Raw genomic sequence first — 18,637 nt, 5'->3', positions numbered from 1 at the left:
CTTGTGCTTGGCTGTATTATTCTGGATTTAATAAAAGATGATTTGTCCAAAAATTGTGTTAAACTTTGTCTTTAAAAGGTTTTGTAGTCAACAGTCTGATCCCTGCAGACACTCTGTATCAGGATCCTTCTCAGGCGGACCACCAGGGGGCGCCATAGACTGTGGCATCCTTCACTTCTCCCTAGTAGTAACACCGTTAAACTGTGTAATCCTCGAAATTGCTGAAATTATAGAACACCCTAATCCAGTCCATCAAACATGACATCCCAGGTGACGTCCCATGTCATGTCGAGCTGCGCTGATCTGATTCAGCACATGAAGAGAGCGTTTCATACCTGCAGCCTCACAGTGTGCTTTACATTAGACGGCTAATGTAATAACAGACAAACATAATCAAATCAAAACAACTGCAACAGTAATAATAAGGCAACACGTGTCTGCTTGTGCACACACACACATACACACACACAGAGGCATAGAAAGTACTCTGCAGGCATCTGGGATAATGGCCAATTCCCGGTGTGTCCTTGACAACTTAAAAACAAGAGCTCAGGTTTGGCTGCTCGGGCTAAGTGAGGATTGGATGTTTCCATAAATCATACATCAAAGACTCTATTTTGCCAAGAAAATGCCACAACAAGATCAAGGCTTTGCTATTGGGTACACGGAAAAGTGAAACGGCCTTTCACTTCATTGCCCCCAGTGGAGGTTTCATCAGCATTTTCAAAAATAACACACAGATAGTGCCTGAGAAGTGTGAGGGTTAAAGGGGATATTTACATCAGGAAAGAGAGAGCAACAGAGGGAAGCACACACACACACGCAGACACACACATGCAGACACACCTCAGGTGGCGGGAGGATAACAGTTAGCGATTGCAGCACTCAGTAACAATGAGAGGAGGATAGCACCACTACTGTCCTACATAACAGCAAGGAGGAAGTGAAATAATATCAAATTTTCAAAACAGATGAGCTATCCCCTCAGCTTTGGTGTACCTGATCTATTTATTTGATATGGTAAGGGCATGCCTGTCCCTCGGCGTATCCCTTTTATTCACACACACAGGCTGACCGTCCTGTGGGTCAACAAAACCTGCAAAAACACACAAATTGGTAAGCCAAGAAGGAACCGAACCCTTTCCCGGTCGGAGGTAAAAAGCACAAAGCTTTAAATTTCGTGACAACACGTTCAGGCCTTGGCTTCCCACACAGACAGGTGGACAGGCAGATATTGCATTAGAGGGCCTATCTGTCTGTTGTCTGTCTGTTGTCTCTCCTTGATGTGTCTATCGGTCTGTTGCTTTCACACAGTCTAACCTCTTTGGCTTCATTCCTTCATCCAGTCCAAACCAGTTTTTGTTTATCAGTTTGACAGAGGCAGATCCTGTATGGTAGCAGCCAAAACATGTGACCGCTCTTTTTGTGTGTGTGTGTGTGTGTGTGTGTGTGTGTGTGAGGGACATTTTGTATGTGTCTGTAGTATGTGTGTGCGTCTTGTGATGGAACACACACACACACACAGTTTCAGTAATAGGCTTATTTTTCTCATAATGTCGGGAGAGGTTCAAATGGTCATTTGTTCTCTATGGAGCCCGTAAGGGGACATGGGGGAGAAAAAAAATTACATGTGGAGGAGGGGGATTAAAAAAAAGGAAATACTATCAAATATATATATATATATATAAAGCATATGTAAAGATATGTATAAATGTGCGAATTCTCTCGCAACAATTTTGTGCTCTCTTGAGAAACTTTATATTCTCCTGTGAAACTTTTTGCGTTCCCCCAAGAACTTTTTACATTTGCTCACAAAACTTTTGTGCTTTCTTACAAAACTTTGTGTTCTGTATTCTCCAGAGAAATGTTTGAGGAAGGTGTGTGTGTGTGTGTGTGTTGGGAGGGGGGGTCCAACGCTGAAGCCCCATCGTCTTCATATGTTAAGCCAAGCTGAAAGTAAAACTAAGCCACTCCAGTGTTTACACTAAGTGACACATGTACAGACCTTAGTTCATTTTTTACCCTCCTTTTTTTCTCCAACATGTAATTTTTTCTTCTCCATGTCCCTTAAGGGGCTCTGTTTTCTTAGTGTGATGAAATTGTGGGATGGTGAAAATGGATTTGTGACTGACCTGGTTGTTTGTTATGGCTATGGCTGGTGGTGCTTACATATACAGCGCATGCCGTTCATTTTGTGTACATCCTGAGAGAGATTATACTTTACTCCAACAATATTTAAGTGTATCAGTGATCATTTTAACGCTATGTTTTCATATCCCCAATTTAAGTATGACATTCAAACAGTTTACAGCAATACTTCAGGCAGCCAACTAATTAGGGAGGCTGGACGATGGCCAGCATTCGAAAACCCCTGGCTTTTGTTAATAAACATGAACATTTAAACCACAGGAATTATATAAGGTTTCATTATGTTGCCAGATTTCTGTCTCTGTTTTGAGGAGGGTGGGGGAGGTAAACATTCTTGTGTCAAGGCTTTACATCTTCTCCATTCTGGGAAGGACTAGATAAGGTTATCTTCACTAAGTAATTAAAAAGTGCCAGTGAGTTGTTCTATGAGGATGCCTTGACCCGTATCACATACAACAAATCCCTGTTCAACCTGTGGCTACCTCTGTTGAGATTCTTCTTCTCTGTTAACCCCCATATACCTGTCTTATTTACAGCAAACCACGTCTGCTACCTGCGACACCCATTCTGCTCAACATGTTGTTTTCACAGTGCCCAAAACAAACGCTGCATTTGCTCGGTCGTCATTCCGGTTTGCTGCAGCCGTAAACTGGGACGATCTCTAAAAAAACACCAAACCTGGACAAGTTTATACCCATATCAGCTTTCAAGGACTCTGATATGGAAGTCTTATACTTACAAATATCCCCTAACCTTTGTCTGCCTGTTTGCTTACTATTGCATATTCTCGCCCTCTTGCTGCTGCTGTTTTGCTTTGCCTGTTTTTCTTTCTTTCTTTCTTGCCTGACGCTGTTGCACACCGCGCGATACTGCTCTGAAGGACTAAACGCATACTGATATTTTGAACTGGGCCTTGATTTGTGGTTGGTGCTTAAAAGAGCTTTTTATGTTCCACATATGGAATACATGCTTGCCTGAAAATAACATTGCTGAAGAGGGTAAATTGCATATTTTTGTCCTGATATGTCAATTTCCACTTCGCAGAGGGGATATTAGGTCAGTGGCTCACATGAGCTCTGGCCTACATCTGCTCTGCTGCATGTGTGAATGTCTGGAAGCCAGAAATCTCTGGAGCAGACACACTCACATAGAAACATGACCTGAGAGGTATGAGTCAAGTCCTACTCATATGAACTGTTGGAACTGCCTGTGTGAGTGCATGCGTGTGTGTGTGTGTGTGTGTGTGTGTGTGTGTGTGCGTGTGTGTACGTGTGTTTGTGTGTGTGTGTGTGTGTGTGTGTGTGTGTGTGTGTACGGCAGTGGCTCGCTTTTCCTATCTAGCCTGAGCTATTAGCATGAGGAGAAAGAGTGAGGGTGAGGGGAGAGGCAGCATTTAGAAGAAGTAGAAAGGGCAGCTGCTGCAGACAGAGCCAGCACTGACGCTGACTGAGAAAACAAGGGACAGAGGGATACTTCTATACTGCTGCATTTAGTACACCCCTAAAAAATAAGCAATAAACCATTCAGAACAAGCAGAAATCTGCACATGCATGACATTGCAATAGTTTTTACTTACCTAAACATTAACATTTTGCACATAATTCCCCCTTCCCACAAACCAGGTGATCCAAATGATTACATCATAGGGCAATCTTGTTGGCCCAACCTTGATTTGTGTTTTTTAATGCTGTTCGGCTAACTTGCTAATCCTACTTTGTGGAACACACAACCGGTAAATCTCTATTTGGGTACAGCAAAAGAGCAAAGTATGGCCATTAGAGTCACCTCTGACTTGACTCCTCATGTTAATGGCTGCAACAGCAGTGGTAATTACATATCTAATGTTTGTGCTCAGTGCAGCTGCATGTACAAATGCAATCCTGCTTCTGGACAAAAAAAAAAAAAAAAAAAATCCCTATATGTAATAAATCTTTCTCATCCAAATCTGTGGTTTGTTTGATTGCATTCCATGTGGAAAGGCTTATGTTCAGACAAGACCGCCCTCACCCCCCATCCCCATCCCCACCGCCATACCTGTCTTATTTACTGCAAACCACGTCTGCTACCTGCGACACCCATTCTGCTCAACATGTTGGTTTCAAAGTGCCCAAAACAAACGCTGCATTTGGTTGGTCATCATTCCAGTTTGCTGCAGCCGTAAACTGGGATGATCTCTAAAAAAACACCAAAACTGGACAAGCTTAAACCCATATCAGCTTTCAAGGACTCTGTTATGGAAGTCCTTCCTGATACTCACAAATATTCCCTAACCTTTTGTCTGCCTGCTGCTTCCTGTTTGCTTATTATTGCATATTCTTGCCCTCTTGCTGCTGCTGTTTGCTTTGCCTGTTTTTTCTTACTGGTTGTGTTTGCTGTTCATATTGCTGTTTTGCCTGACGCTGTTGCCTGCTTGCTATCTACCCGATGCTTGTGTGATATACTGCATGTCTTTTAAGTACGGCTTCTAGGCCTTCTTATGGCTTCCTCTTCCTTGTGATGTCTGCCCTGTAAACCAGCACCTCACCAGTATCAGTGTGAATCAGGTGTGAATTTTGTTTATCCCCCATCTAGGAATTCCCATTCAACAATAAAGACAAATATAAGTTAAATTATTTTATAAAATAAAACTTTTATTTTATCAAAAGTAGATCATGACAGCATTAAGATCATAACAATAATGCAATGCACAGAAATGGAAATAACAATGACAAAGTATATGAAAAACTAGTGCAAAAACTCAAATACAAAAATATATTGCACTTGGTATTTTGAAGTTATAGGAGGAAGAAGTAATCTTTGAACAACATTCTCGATTAGATTTATTAATCAGTAAACATTTATCTTTTATAGGTTGCCATTCTTTTCAAGAAGTGCACATAGCTTTCAGGAGCGCACGTAGTTCTTAATGTCTAGAAAATCTACAGAAAAAGAGCTTTTCAAAATGTAGGCCAAAGAGCCATTTTTATAGTTTAACCCTCAGGAACCAACATGAGACTTGTGTTATTTTGTCTTGTTTGGTCGGAGGTGTGCTTTTTAATATACCCAATCTGGGTGTACACCTGGTCATATAAACCTGTTCGCACACGCACATCCACACACCCACACACACACACACACACACACATACGCACATAAGTTGAGCTGTTCATTTACATTAAGCTTCTGATCAGCATCACACACATTCTTTTATGAAACACGAGGAATCTCTTATGTCCCATCTGTACTTGTTCAATCTTTCCCGCTGCGTTCATCTCTCCTTTGTTTTACGTCTTAGTGGACTTCAGTATACCTCACAGGAAGACCAATTCGGAGACAACTTCATCTCCACCTGAGGCCGTGTTAGTAATAGTGGCACCTTTAGGCCATACTAAAAAATAGTCACAAGCTCAACCCAGCCTATCAGTTAGCTGACACCAGCATTCATACTGTTATAAATGTGCCATTTTGATAAAAGAGTACATTATAATACAGTGGACAGAATCGAGCGTAGAGGCCTGTGATAATCTGCAGTATAAATCCACAAATAGAAAAACAGTAAGAAAGGTGTGCGCAAAATTCACTTTGAGGCAGGAGGATGATTCTTCTGACCACTGGGCCAAACGTCCAACAGTGAGTTATGTTTTTATTCTTTCCCCCCACGTCTTTTCTTTCCCTCTCCATAGTATAGTCAAGTAATGGTTGTAGCACTATTTAAGAGAAGAATATTCTGCCTCTTCGTGAGCACAGGATAGCCAGTCGCTGTTGGATTCAGCCTGGCTCCCAGCCCAGTCTATGCCTTGGTCATCCAATCCCCTTGCAGCTGACATTCCCGGGTCAGTTAGTATCTACCCTTATTCATCAAGATATATAATCTGGTGAGATGTTGTCTTTGTCATTTGTAGCTGAGGATGACTGTATCATGAGCCATGACGGCTTCAGTTCTATGTGTGGACGCTTTCTTGGCGCCTGGATCGTCTTCAGCGGGATGGACACATGTCGGGTCTCCTCACTTCCTGAGCTCCACACACCTCCACATGCTCGGGGTAGGGGTCAACCTGAAAGACAGACACAGGTCAGTATATTACAGTAACAGGCTGGCTGTCAGAAGAGCAGTGTGGCAGCCTCGTATGCACTGTATGCAGTGATGTAGTGGAAAAAAAGGTGGGGAAACAAATCAGTGATTGGTACAGGGCAAACTATCACCAAAAGAAACAATATAAGAGGCACTTAGGCTGTCTAATGTCCTGCCATAATGACCATCATATATTAAACAGAGCCTGTTATGCAAATGGGTTCATGAATTAATCTACAGTAATTGGAGCATTAAACTACGTCAACAGTAAGTAAGCCTTGCTGGGATAAAGTATCTTATTACTCACTGGCCAAACAAGTGCCTTCAGCATTTTGCAGGGATTGACATGTTTATTTGTATGCTTAATTTGTAGCAGTTTATGGTATCTAATTAAACTCACATGGCGATTAACTGTGTTTTATTTTGTATATCAGTATTTTAAACAACAGTACAAATGTTTTACTCGCATGGTAGACATACATTAATCTATGGCAACATACAGTATTTCAACAGACTCATCACATGACATATTAAAGAGTAACTAAACCTCACACCCAACCTGTGTGAAGTCTGACCCCTACTGGTGAAAGGCAGGGTGCCTGCTCTTTGGTGTAAGGTGATATCACCACCTGTTGTATACTGTAGGTGGTGACATCACTAGCCACCAAAGACCAGGCATCTTACTTTTCACCACTACTGTATGTTCAGGCCAAACGCAATGTGTATTTTTGCCTCACTCATGGATGACTTGCGTCTGACTTCATTTTGTATGTAATCGCACCATGCGAAAATTTGCTTTGCATTCGGTCTGAACATATAGTTAAGGGTCAGGCTTCACAGAAATCTGGGTGTGGGGTTTAGTTACGCTTTAATGTGAACCTCATAATAAGAAAATTAGAACTTCCTCATTAATGTGAAAATTTAAGTTGTTTTCAAAAGGATAGTTCACATACAGACAGACTGATGCCACCATTAAGATGCTTTGTCCTACAAAACATGTCCCATGATGGCAAGACAGACATTTTTTTTTCTTTAGACATGTTCTCTAACCCTTTCCATAGAAGGATTTCACAGCTGTCTTACCTATTTTGCCTATATTTTCTAAATTGTTATGCACGCGTTGTAGTGGATAGTAGTGTTTCTGCATACATGTAAAAATATACCTTATCCTGTTGAGTTGAAGTTCAAGTGGGTTTATTCTCTACTTCATCTGTTACTGTACACGAGTAAGTTATTTTTGTCACTGCTGTAAGAACATAGCTTGTTTACGTAAGAATGTCCGTGAGTGTATATGTAAACTGTACCTCTGAGTAGAGTGGCGGTGGCAGATATCTGAACTCTGTGATGTATGCTAGCAGAGATCCCCCGTCCTCTCCCTCCTCATCAGACCTATCACAGCCCTGCAGGCAAACCTGCCTGTGCGACTCTGATACTGCCAGATCACAGTAGCTCGGGGGTGCTGCAGAAACAATCATAAAGTACAAATTAGTCATTAGTCTGTGGTCATTTTGTGTATGCGTGCGTGTGTCTGTCTATGTCTGCAAGCACGCCTGGGTGTCAAGTGCTGCACATGGTAATTGGCAAGAGTGTGTGTGTGTGTGTGTGTGTGTTTATGTACCCTCAGGTCTCTCTGGCAAGCCCAACCAGCTCAAATTGCTGCAGTTGCTGCTAATACTAGAGGTCCGACTGGAGCAGGCATGTAGAGGTATGGTCCCTATCACCACTGGCAATGACAGAGACAAATTCAGACCCCCTGGAACGTCCACATATACCTGAAAGAAGCAGGATTAAAAAAAATTAAAAATGTTTTGAATGAAGTGCTTACTGAGCAGCTTTTCTCTCTGATGTTGAGGACAGAGATCTGTTTAGCTGGTTCATATCATTAATATTCAGCGACTGGTCTGGTCAATCCATTCTACCAGCTTGTCTATATGAAACTATTAACATTTTCATTTGAAGGTGCCATATATTTGTGTGAGTGAACCACAAACTGAATGGATTCAAATCCCAGTTCAAATCCATAGTGCTTCCTCAGTATTTTACTCGATGTTTATTGCTTTTGCCTTTTGGTAAGTTATCTTTACTCGACAGATAAATTTGTAGGTGTAGACGGGTTTGCCCGCCACCACCAACCAGCGTTATGAAAACTAAGAAGACTGGCCTTTTAGACATATTATGTGGCCTATATATTTTTTTTAGATTTATCTCTCTCTCTATATATATATCTATATCTATATCTATATCTATATATAGATATAGATATAAATATATATATGTGGGGGGGGGGGGGTTCTGACAAGGCATTTTAAGCTGCACACAGCTTCTCTCTTCTTCTTGCCTTCACTTCCAATGCAAACAGAGAAAGAGTACCTCTTTATCATATCTTGTGTAAATGAAAAAAAAATGTCAGACTTTTCCACATATTTAAAACTACTAACAATGTAACTTTAGAGCTACTGCAAGTTCTCACGTTTGAGATAATTTAGTGGCGTGTCACTCAACATGGTGTACGCTGAAGTGATGTAACAGGGAAATGCAGGATTATCAAGTCCGTGCTCACATAACCCTCTGGCTGGTAGGGCCAGTAGTATGCAAGATTAACTACGGACAGATACAGACACAGACAGATACACACAACCAAACACATGATCCCCTCCAGGTTGCCTCCTGGCGAACATAATGAAAAGGAAAAAAAAATCCATATAAAATCAATACACTAGTGTATTACTTTTCTGCACAGAAAAGTGTGTGGTTTTACTTTTTTTTACCACTTATTTTTATCCTGTAAAACAACTTTTTCCCCACATTTTTGTTGCCTGAATAGAATAAGGTTTATATATATATGTGTGTGTGTGTGTGTGTGTGTGTGTGTGTATACATATATATTTAACCAAAAAGAAATAAAAGGAATTTTGTTCAGAACGTTAAACATTTCATAATAAAGGTGTTTCATTCAGAGGGTTAATGTGCTGGCAAGTAGGAAAATCTCCCAAAAAAATTCCTTCAACCCTTGCAAAACTATTATTTACTCACCACGAGGGCATATTCTACTCGGATGACGGGACAGTCCAGGATGGAGGGGGATACTGGGGGTATTTTCAGCAGTTTGCCCTCCCAGCTCTGGCTCTTGCCCTGGGGTAGAGAGTCCCCTCGTAAGTTGGACACCAGCTGCTGGATCTGCTTGCCCTTGCCGTTGGCGAAGAAAGTCTGGGTCTGGTACAGCGCAGCCTTGGGCACCACAACACGGGATGAAGCGTTCTCCACTTCAGCAAAGATTTGGATGGACTCGCCTTGGAGAGGGGACAAAAGGGGGCGGTCGGTTAGAGCGGGAGGTGCAGATCAGCAGGACAGAGAAGAGCTGATATTAGTTATGAAGGATCAGAAAGACAGTGTTTGTCCTACCTGGAGTGTAGCCTTTTCGCTCTATCTTGGCGCTGAGAGAGATTGGGCCTGAAACGCAGAACCAGCAGCACAAGGTCTTCTCCTTGGTACCACCTTGTGGGGCCTGATCAGAGGTAATTCTTGATTAATTACACCTTTTAACAGCCATCACAACAAACTGAAAATGTCATAACTGCCTCCCTGAAATAAATACTTCTGTGCCTTGTTCTTACCAGCAGCAATGGCGTGTTGATATCAATGTGTTCAAAAACAATGAACTCTTTCTTCACTTTAACTGGGAGCAGCCACGGACGGTGCAGTTCAGCTTTGACCCAGTACCTCACGCTACCATGCTTCCCTTCAAAGGAAGTGGCCAGGGCCCTAATAGATGAGAATTAGGGAGGGAGATGGGTGGGGGAAAGGGTTATTAGGAAATGAGCCCTGAGGGTGGTCTGTGTGTGTATGTACGTATGTGTGTGCACTATTACTTACATCTGAGGCAGGTTGAAGCTGAAGGCAAATTCATGTAAGCCTGCATGGAGAACAGTAAGGCCTTCCTCTGGACAGTCCTCATCTGAAAGACAGGAGCACCCACACTTTGTATAAGTGATTGCAAAACAGTTGCATGAGTGTATACATTAGTGAAAATGTCACTTCATCTGTGATGATTGATTTTCAAAGCAGTACTGTGTAAGGCAGGATGAAAATTGTACATCATGAACTAACTAGGGTTGAAACAGATATAGCAATTGCCATGGTTCACTATTTCAGTAGGGATAATTTTTGCATTATAATTTTCATTTTCATTGAAAAAGCTATTTAAATGATGATGGTATTATTTTTGCTGGGGTCTGTAGCAAAAAAAACAAACAAACAAAAAAACCTTGTTTCCTTACATCTGGAAAATACACTTTGTAAGCCTGTGCATCCCTATAGCACCATAATACTTTATTTACAGCGACTTTTTTTTACACATTTTACCATCATCAAAAAACTGTAGCTCCTGAAATTTGGATACTGCACTTGGCAATATTGTGACTGTATTTCAATTAATTGTTCATTCCTAGAACAAACACAACAGTGCTGTTTTGCCTGGTGATGCAACAAACGTTAGCTCTATGACATCTGCCTGGAAAATATTTGGAAAGTACATTGCTACATTTCAGGACATCTGTTATGAGAGAAAAAAAAATGCTGAACTTTGTATGATGCATACAACTGTGGAATCTCTAACTCAAATAATCCTAATCAAGTGTTCATGTCAGGTCAAACAAAACAAGCACTCCCACTTGATTTATAAACTTTTACAGGCCTATCGTCACTGATCATTAAAACAATATGCGGTATTTCTGCTATAAATGGGCATCAGTTCAGAGCAGAGCAGTAAAAAAGCTGTAATAAAGCGACACACCCTGCGAGAGAACATGACCTCTTTTCACTTCCTCATTGCCACTGTTATTGTTTTCATTTAAAACTTAAATTCACAACACAGCCAAACCTAGCTGAACTTCAGCTTCCTGCCACCTCAGCACTTGCACTATTTTGCCTTGCATCTATGATGTGTTTCTGTCAGTCTGTTTGCTGCCAGAGCTGTCATGAACAGCTTGTATGTGTGTGTGTGTGTGTGTGTGTGTGTGTGTGTGTATGCGTGCGTCAGTGTGTGTGTGTATGTGTGCGCTGTAAAGTCACCGGCAACATAGAGAAAGCAGGAGTAGACCGGTATGAACCAGACTGAGCAGCTTCCTTCAGCTGGATACTCCAACGCATGCATTACAACTCAGCCTCCCATTGGAGGAGATGTGACATGAATTACTGCTCGAGCTGCCATTGGCGCAGTTCTGACAAACCCCTGCCCACATTTGTATGGCCATGTGGTCTGTGGCATGAGAGGATGGAAGAAGAGAGAAGAAGGGTGTTGAATTCTAAAAACATTTAACTATCGGTAGACAGGCGATTCTCTCAAAATAACAGACTTGGTGTAAAGTAGAAGAGTGCACTCATCAGGGTGCAGATCTACACCAAGAATGTCTTCTTTCCTTGGCTTGCAAATGTGGACAGAAACAATTCTAACCCATTTCCTAAACCCTTTTTGTCATCTACTGAGAGAAGGGAAAATATGGGGGTACTGCTTGCGTATCTCCCCTTCTCCGGTGCTTGGACTTCAGCGAAAAACAACTGAGGAGTTAACAATAAATTGCCATATAAAACTGATTTTTCAAAGGCTTTGAATCACCACAACCATAAGAGGCTCTTGATCATATAGTCATAACTGTGCACAAAAAATATAAGGCTGATAGACCCAGTAGCATCTGAGATCAGCTGCAGACACAAACACAAACGGGCAGATACACACAACCAAAAGCATGATCCCTGGGTGGCAGACAATGAGGACAGACACATGATCATGTATAATCATAATCCATCATCAGTTCTGTACATTAAAACCATACAAACAGTAGTCACCCTCACTATAGTATGCTGATTTTTGTTTTAGTACAACAAACACAAGAAAAGCATACGATTAAACAGGTTCAGCCAGAAAGTGAAGCAAGACTGTCAAGTGTGACGACCAGAAGAATATAAATATATCCACATCACTTGAAGATCACTACATTAAATTTGATCCTGCGACACGAGCAGTGCTATGGTTGATCACCTTTCAATAAACAAAATATTTATGCAAAATATAGCACAGAGCAGCTAGATGAGAAGGGAAAAAACCTCTTAAGCACAAGTTCTAAGTCAATAACAAGGTACTTATTGGTGACAATTTAAATGTTCAGCATAGTCTTGGTGATGTCTTGTTAGTCAGGCATGTTTGTTCATCATGCAAAGCACATATTGTCTGTCCAATTTTGCCGTTTTACCCAGGAAACCACTCCTCCAGAGATACAAATAAGTTGTCTGTGCTGACTGATGTTTTGTTTTTATACTTGTGATGAGTAAAACACATTCCACTGCTCAGATGTAGGTGCATACACAGCAAAATTGTGTAGCCTTTTACACAAACCACTTGCAGACAAGCCTGCTAATGCATATTACATTGATGTAACAGATTCCTGCAGGAGGGCTGTACCCATCTGACGCCAAGCTGCATTTGTTTACATTTGGTGTTTGACGACATGGATGTCTGGGAGGCTGTTTACGGTTTACAACTGCAGCAAAACATATAAAAGTTAGGAAAGTGGACTGTCACGTCCCCACGAGGTGTGATGTTATTCTATGTAGACACACAACAATCACAGAGTGAAACATAAAGAAAGAGAGAGTGTGAGTGTGTGTGAGAGAGAGGCTGCTCCCCCTCCCCTCCCTGTCTCTGCCAGTTTCTGAACAGGTTTGAACCGCTTCTAACAAAGGGAGTTGCCTGAACTAGCTTACTTCAGGATGTCATCAGCTGAAATTTTTTTTTTTTGCCACTACAGCAACCGCAAAAAATCAAATTTGGACTTTAAAATCACGGTGTTTCAACGGAACGTTTGTCCTGACATGTTTTATAAATGGAATTGCTATTATAGTTTACCAAGGCGGTGGTGCTGTCAACATGTAGCCTCCACTTCGCTGTATCAACTCACGACTGTCACTTTTGTAACGGTTACTAGACTGAGTAATGTAAAACCACAAATAAAGTGTATCGTTGAACATTTGTTGCATTTGGGTGTCTAATTTGAAGTGGGAGAAAAAACGCCTATCTATGGCATCAAAGCTCGGTTGTCGCATCAGCACCACTATCATGAATGGACTGTGTTTTGAGGCAGTGTAAGCAGACTTCACGTGACAACACACTAGTAAGTTTTATAACAAACTAAACAATGCACTACCAACCTGTTTTTATCAAATATTCGCAGTGTTTAGGGTAATAACGTGAGTTGCATCACTTTAGTCACTGCGACAACCACAGTTTGACCAATGTTTTGCCTTCTCCGCGGCAGGTAAGCGCACTGAAAGGCAGCTCCTTACCTCTCTCCTCTCCTATCAAGGTGTCGTAATGGTTTAGGTATTCCACCTCCTCGGTGTAGTTTTGGGCATAAGCGGTGTTGGCTCCGGCGTTCCGGGACTCTGTCCACCGGACCTTGGCGACTCCTCTTGCGTTGATGTTCAGGCTTTTCACTCGCACATCTCCCGTCACGTCCACAACCACCCTCCCTGAGACCGAGTCGCCGCCGGAGAAAACCGGCATGTTGCTCTCATTCAAATTGTCAAAGTAAATCGCCAAGCCCCTGACTTTGCCAAGTACCATTCTGGCTACAGTTTTACAAAGTCTCTACTGAAAGAGAAGTTATGAAAGGACCTGTAGGGCACAAAGGCATGCGCCTTGCTCCTGCCGCCCAGCATAGAGCCGGGTCAGTGGCTCTGTGATGTGGCTCGGTGATGTTTCATCTGGGCTTTCCTTTTCCTTTCAGTCACAGCTGATGGTTGTGTCATCGCTCTCGCAGGGCTCTGTGCTCAGCCTCCTCCGGTCTGTAGTGCAGTCTGCTTCCCCAGGCGCTCTTAAAGAGTCGGTGCGCAGAAACAGCCTCAGTGGGCATGTGCGCAGAGGCCGGCCCTTTGATAAATGAGAGCTTAGACCATGCTTATTATAAATAAGTAGAGAATTAGATAGTACAGCTCTTGTCTCTTAACTATAGTGGCTTTAAAATAAAGCAAAAATGCCAGAAACATGTTTGGAATGTTTAAAATGATCAGTGTTCCCTTTAAAATGAGCACGGTGACCTGCGTTCAATAATTTATCACATTGAGCAAATTATAATAACCTATTATGATTGCCTCACCTTGCCCTCAGTTTGAGATTTGATGGATAGGTGGTCAGGTGCCTCGGTGGTTTTGGTTGCAAATTATACTGGAGCTGCCACATAGTTTAGGGCTTAGTGAATAGACAATACCTACTAAATAGACCAGTAAGAACCGGGTGCTAAACAACAACAGGCGAGTCTTTGATGCTTTTATTACTCACAATTTGCTGTAGGCAACTTTGAAATCTAGTTTTGATGAAAAAAAATGGTTTTAAATGTCATTTGCTAGTCGAATTCTTAACGTAAAGAGGATTTGATCGTCACCTTGCATCTTATAACTTCATGTCCATATACCGAGGCATGCTGTCAGACTGTGGCATGGAACTATTACCACAGTTATCGCGCTTTCTATTGTCAACATTTTCCACGCAATAATAATGCGAGTTGTCCCTGTGTTAAGCACACTGTGTAAAAATATAACCAGTCCAGTATAGGCTACCTAATTCTGACATTAAACTAACTTGGGTTGCACCGACTGAGTAGTAACATCACATGATGAAACACAGAGGCGTTAGGCAGCCTTTGATCTAACATGATGCTGTTAAATAGGCTAAATGTTGGAACCGCAAAATATTGCACGATTATCAAAATGGAGATACATTTTGGCATATATCCAATAAAGATTTGTTTTAATAACATGTTTCTGTAGGTTTATTTAAAGTTGCATCTATTAAAGATGCAGCTTTTACACCTAAACATGTGTTTGTAATGTAATGCCCTCGCCTAGATTCATGAAAAGTTCGGAACTTACAGGACTCCCGGTCGTCCAACATGAAAATATATCCGGGAGACTTCTGCAGCATGGCTTGGTATTTTTTTCTCAATTGCTCCTCCACAGCAACTCTATGATCTCTGAGGTCAGGGGAACACACTGAAATTATCTTGTTCTTTTGCCGGGTTGTTTCTGCGTACTGGAATGCAAGAGGTTTTCAGTGATAAACCAGTGAACTGACCGAGATAACGCCAAAGAAAAATAATTCGTCACAAACTCGGTCTGTGCGCATCCTCAGAGTCATACACTATTCACCATATGGACCAGTTGGTGAACTCACAACAAATATATATAAATAAATAAATCAATAAAATAAAAATACACACATATATAAATATAGAGATAGATAGAAATATAGAAATATATAAAGGTATAGCCAGATAATAGATAGATAGATAGATAGATAGATAGATAGATAGATAGATAGATAGATAGATAGATAGATAGATAAACATCTCTCTATGGCAAAATAAAATTACATTGCCAGTTGACTGGAGCACAGCACACTCTCTTTTTTGGATGCTGACACCTCGGTGACCAGTAAATAGCTACTTTTATAACACTAATCTGAGAGATCCCACACAAAAGGCAGGAATTTCAAAATAAATTCCTTATTGCATAAAAAATAAAAACAAATAACTGCAATTGCATTCTTCAAGCATGCAGATAGACCAAATGTAGCCAGGGTGTAAGTGAATATTTCTTTCACATCTTTAGGACACGCAGGGCCAGAACTCGTACAGTGCAACCCCACACAAGTAAAACACACACCCAATAAAAGTAGATGCTGACAAGTCAAAACACCCAGATCACTCCCAGCCTTTGATGCTGCACCCTGCAGCTGAGTGTTAAATAGGCCTGATGAGGAATAAATTATTCTGCAGATGAGGACTAGTCTGATGTGCCCAGAGTGGGGTTTCTCTGCTTTGTTGAGTTTTGTCTCCCCCTGCTGTCAGGTTTTAGTTAGTATTTAGTTGCTATGGCCAGTGTCACGTGACACATGAGAACTTTTTGACTGGAAACAGCAACTCCAGTGCGAATTCAAGTTGTGTGTTTTATCCTTCACAGTTTGAAGTTGGGGTTGCTAAGGACATCAGTGCGTTTGTCAGTTCAAATAGCTGAAATGATGGGCACTGGAGACTTTGAACTCACTGTAGGATCTTTTTAACAAATCAACATTTCACCAGGCAAGCTGGCTTCATCATAGAGTGTGTATGTTTTTTTTTTTTGTTTTTTTTTTGTTTTTTTTTGCATTTCAATGGACAGAAATAATCACACCAGAGAGAATAATGGTATGTTCAGATTCCAGCTCAGTGCTGATACAGCCCTCATCTAGAAATAGACAGGATATGTATAAGATATTAAAAGCATTATACAGAATCACTCAATTAGGGATTGATGTGAATTAGCTTGCTGCAAATAGGTTATAAGTGGATCACAGTGAAAAAAGAAGACATTTCTACCAGATCCTAAAAGAAGTGGGATGCGATTTGCAAGTAACAGGAAAAAAAGAAAATTTGGGAAACAAGATGGGACTGGGACATACAGCTGAATTCAACTTTTCACCCCACTGCCTACAAAAGGAAACACACACATCACTGCAATCAACTGGAGACTGTGGAGCGTGTGATCTTCATTTTCCCAAAATACTCAAATGAAAGACAGTTATTCAGAAATAAATTTCAGTCTAAGGGGATTAGAAATATGGACTTTGTCGCCAACAACTCAGGAAACAACATTTTTACATTTGTACAGGGAAGGACAAAGGAAGGACTCTGTAACACTGAGTGGCAATAATGCTCTGTGTGATTGCAATTCACTGTTGAACAAACAGAGAGACAAGAAGAAGGATGAGGAGAAGACAAGAAGAGGAAGAAGAAGTAGAAGAAGCCTGAAATTACCTGTTAAATGTACCATTCCCTTTCTGTCTTTGAAGAACCATTAATGTCCTTCAAGGAACCTTTTTTGTGGCTCTTGTATCCATCTGAAGCATTTACTCAAATAGTTTTAAAAATAACATACACACTCTGAAAGGTTCTATGTGGAACCAGAAAAGGTTCTCCTATGGCGTCACTCAGAAGAACCAGGTTCAGCTGTAGTTGGCACCTTTATTTTTCTGTGTGATGTTTCACAGTAGGTTGTAGACCTACTCTAAGCTCTGTCTATATATTTTCAGCTATTTCTGTACGCTATTGCAATGTCTTCTGATATCGTATTGAGACCCATGTATTGTGATGTGTATTATATCTTACTCATACCCTGACCTACATAAAATATCTTCATTTTGTGCCACAGCACAGGTTTCCATAAAATACATATGGAATGAGTGTGTGTGTGTGTGTGTGTGTGTGTTGCCTCTGTCATGCATGTATAGTTCACTCACTATAGTGTCAGACTTATGTAACCATCTACATGTTGAAATAGTTTAGGCATTCAGCATTTTGTGTAGTCTTATCATTGCTATTCTTATCATTACTTTCCTATTTCACTTTTTCCCAACTTTCCTATTTTGCTTTACTCTCTGAAAGTAACGATTACCACGTTGCTTCCTCCCTTCCCAAGAGATAAAGTCATGATGTACACTATATTGCCAAAAGTATTCGCTCGGCTGCCTTCACACACATATGAACATGAGTGACATCCCATTCTTAAACCATAGGATTTAATATGATGTGGGCCCATCCTTTGCAGCTAGAACAGCTTCAACTCTTCTAGGAAGGCTTTCCACAAGGTTTAGGAGTGTGTTTATGGGAATTTTTGACCATTCTTCCAGAAGTGCATTTGTGAGGTCAAACACTGATGTTGGACAAGAAGGCCTGGCTCTCAGTCTCCGCTCTAATTCATCCCAAAGGTGTTCTCTCGGGTTGAGGTCAGGACTCTGTGCAGGCCAGTCAAGTTCTTCCACACCAAACTCGCTTATCCATGTCTTTATGGACCTTGCTTTGTGCACTGGTGCGCAGTCGTGTTGGAACAGGAAGGGCCATCTCCAAACTGTTCCCACAAAGTTGGGAGCATGAAATTGTCCAAAATGTCTTTGTATGCTGAAGCATTAAGAGTTCCTTTCACTGGAACTAAGGGGCCGAGCCCAACGTCCGAAAAACAAGCCCACACCATAATCCCCCCTCCACCAAACTTTACACTTGGCACAATGCAGTCAGACAAGTACCGTTCTCTTGGCAACCACCAAACCCAGACTCGTCCATCAGATTGCCAGACGGAGAAGCGTGACTCGTCACTGCAGAGAACACGTGTCCACTGCTCTAGAGTCCAGTGGCGGTGTGCTTTACACCGCTGCATCCGATGCTTTGCATTGTGCTTGGTGATGTAAGGCTTGGATGCAGCTGCTCGGCCATGGAAACCCATTCCATGAAGCTCTCTACGCACTGCTCTTGAGCTAATCTGAAGATCACATGAAGTTTAAAGGTCTCAAGCTATTGACTCTGCAGAAAGTTGGCGTCCTCTGCGCACTATGCGTCTCAGCATCCGCTGACCCCG

The 18,637-nt window shown here is 41.5% G+C and overlaps 1 protein-coding gene across 2 annotated transcripts; it reads right to left on the bottom strand.

Moving 5' to 3' along the window:
* Positions 1-4,760: 4,760 nt before the first annotated feature.
* LOC115369160 (arrestin domain-containing protein 3-like) lies at positions 4,761-15,252 on the bottom strand. Of its 2 annotated transcripts, none has more exons than XM_030065730.1 (9): positions 15,122-15,252; positions 13,538-14,123; positions 10,073-10,154; positions 9,814-9,961; positions 9,602-9,704; positions 9,233-9,489; positions 7,818-7,971; positions 7,504-7,658; positions 4,761-6,182 (listed from the first exon to the last, which is right to left on the bottom strand). In XM_030065730.1, exons 2-9 carry the CDS (start codon positions 13,815-13,817, stop codon positions 6,105-6,107), a joined length of 1,257 nt encoding a protein of 418 aa, XP_029921590.1. In that variant the 5' UTR covers positions 13,818-14,123; positions 15,122-15,252; the 3' UTR covers positions 4,761-6,104. The 2 variants fall into 2 exon arrangements, with proteins under 2 accessions (XP_029921590.1, XP_029921591.1); XM_030065731.1 differs by having other exon boundaries at positions 13,538-14,067; positions 15,122-15,242.
* Positions 15,253-18,637: the final 3,385 nt, after the last annotated feature.

This window comes from Myripristis murdjan, chromosome 12 (genome assembly GCF_902150065.1).
Source record: "Myripristis murdjan chromosome 12, fMyrMur1.1, whole genome shotgun sequence".
NCBI lineage: Eukaryota > Metazoa > Chordata > Actinopteri > Holocentriformes > Holocentridae > Myripristis > Myripristis murdjan.
This window is presented reverse-complemented; position numbering and strand designations above follow the sequence as displayed.

What these genes read in the sequence shown, in the direction of transcription:
- LOC115369160 (XM_030065730.1), bottom strand. Translation starts at nt 13,817, where the DNA reads ATGGTACTTGGCAAAGTCAGGGGCTTGGCGATTTACTTTGACAATTTG. An exon ending in AGCTTCAACCTGCCTCAGAT is followed by an intron (nt 9,962 to 10,072) that starts GTAAGTAATAGT and finishes CTCATCTATTAG; the next exon opens with GGCCCTGGCCACTTCCTTTG. An exon ending in GCGAAAAGGCTACACTCCAG is followed by an intron (nt 9,490 to 9,601) that starts GTAGGACAAACA and finishes CCCCTCTCCAAG; the next exon opens with GCGAGTCCATCCAAATCTTT.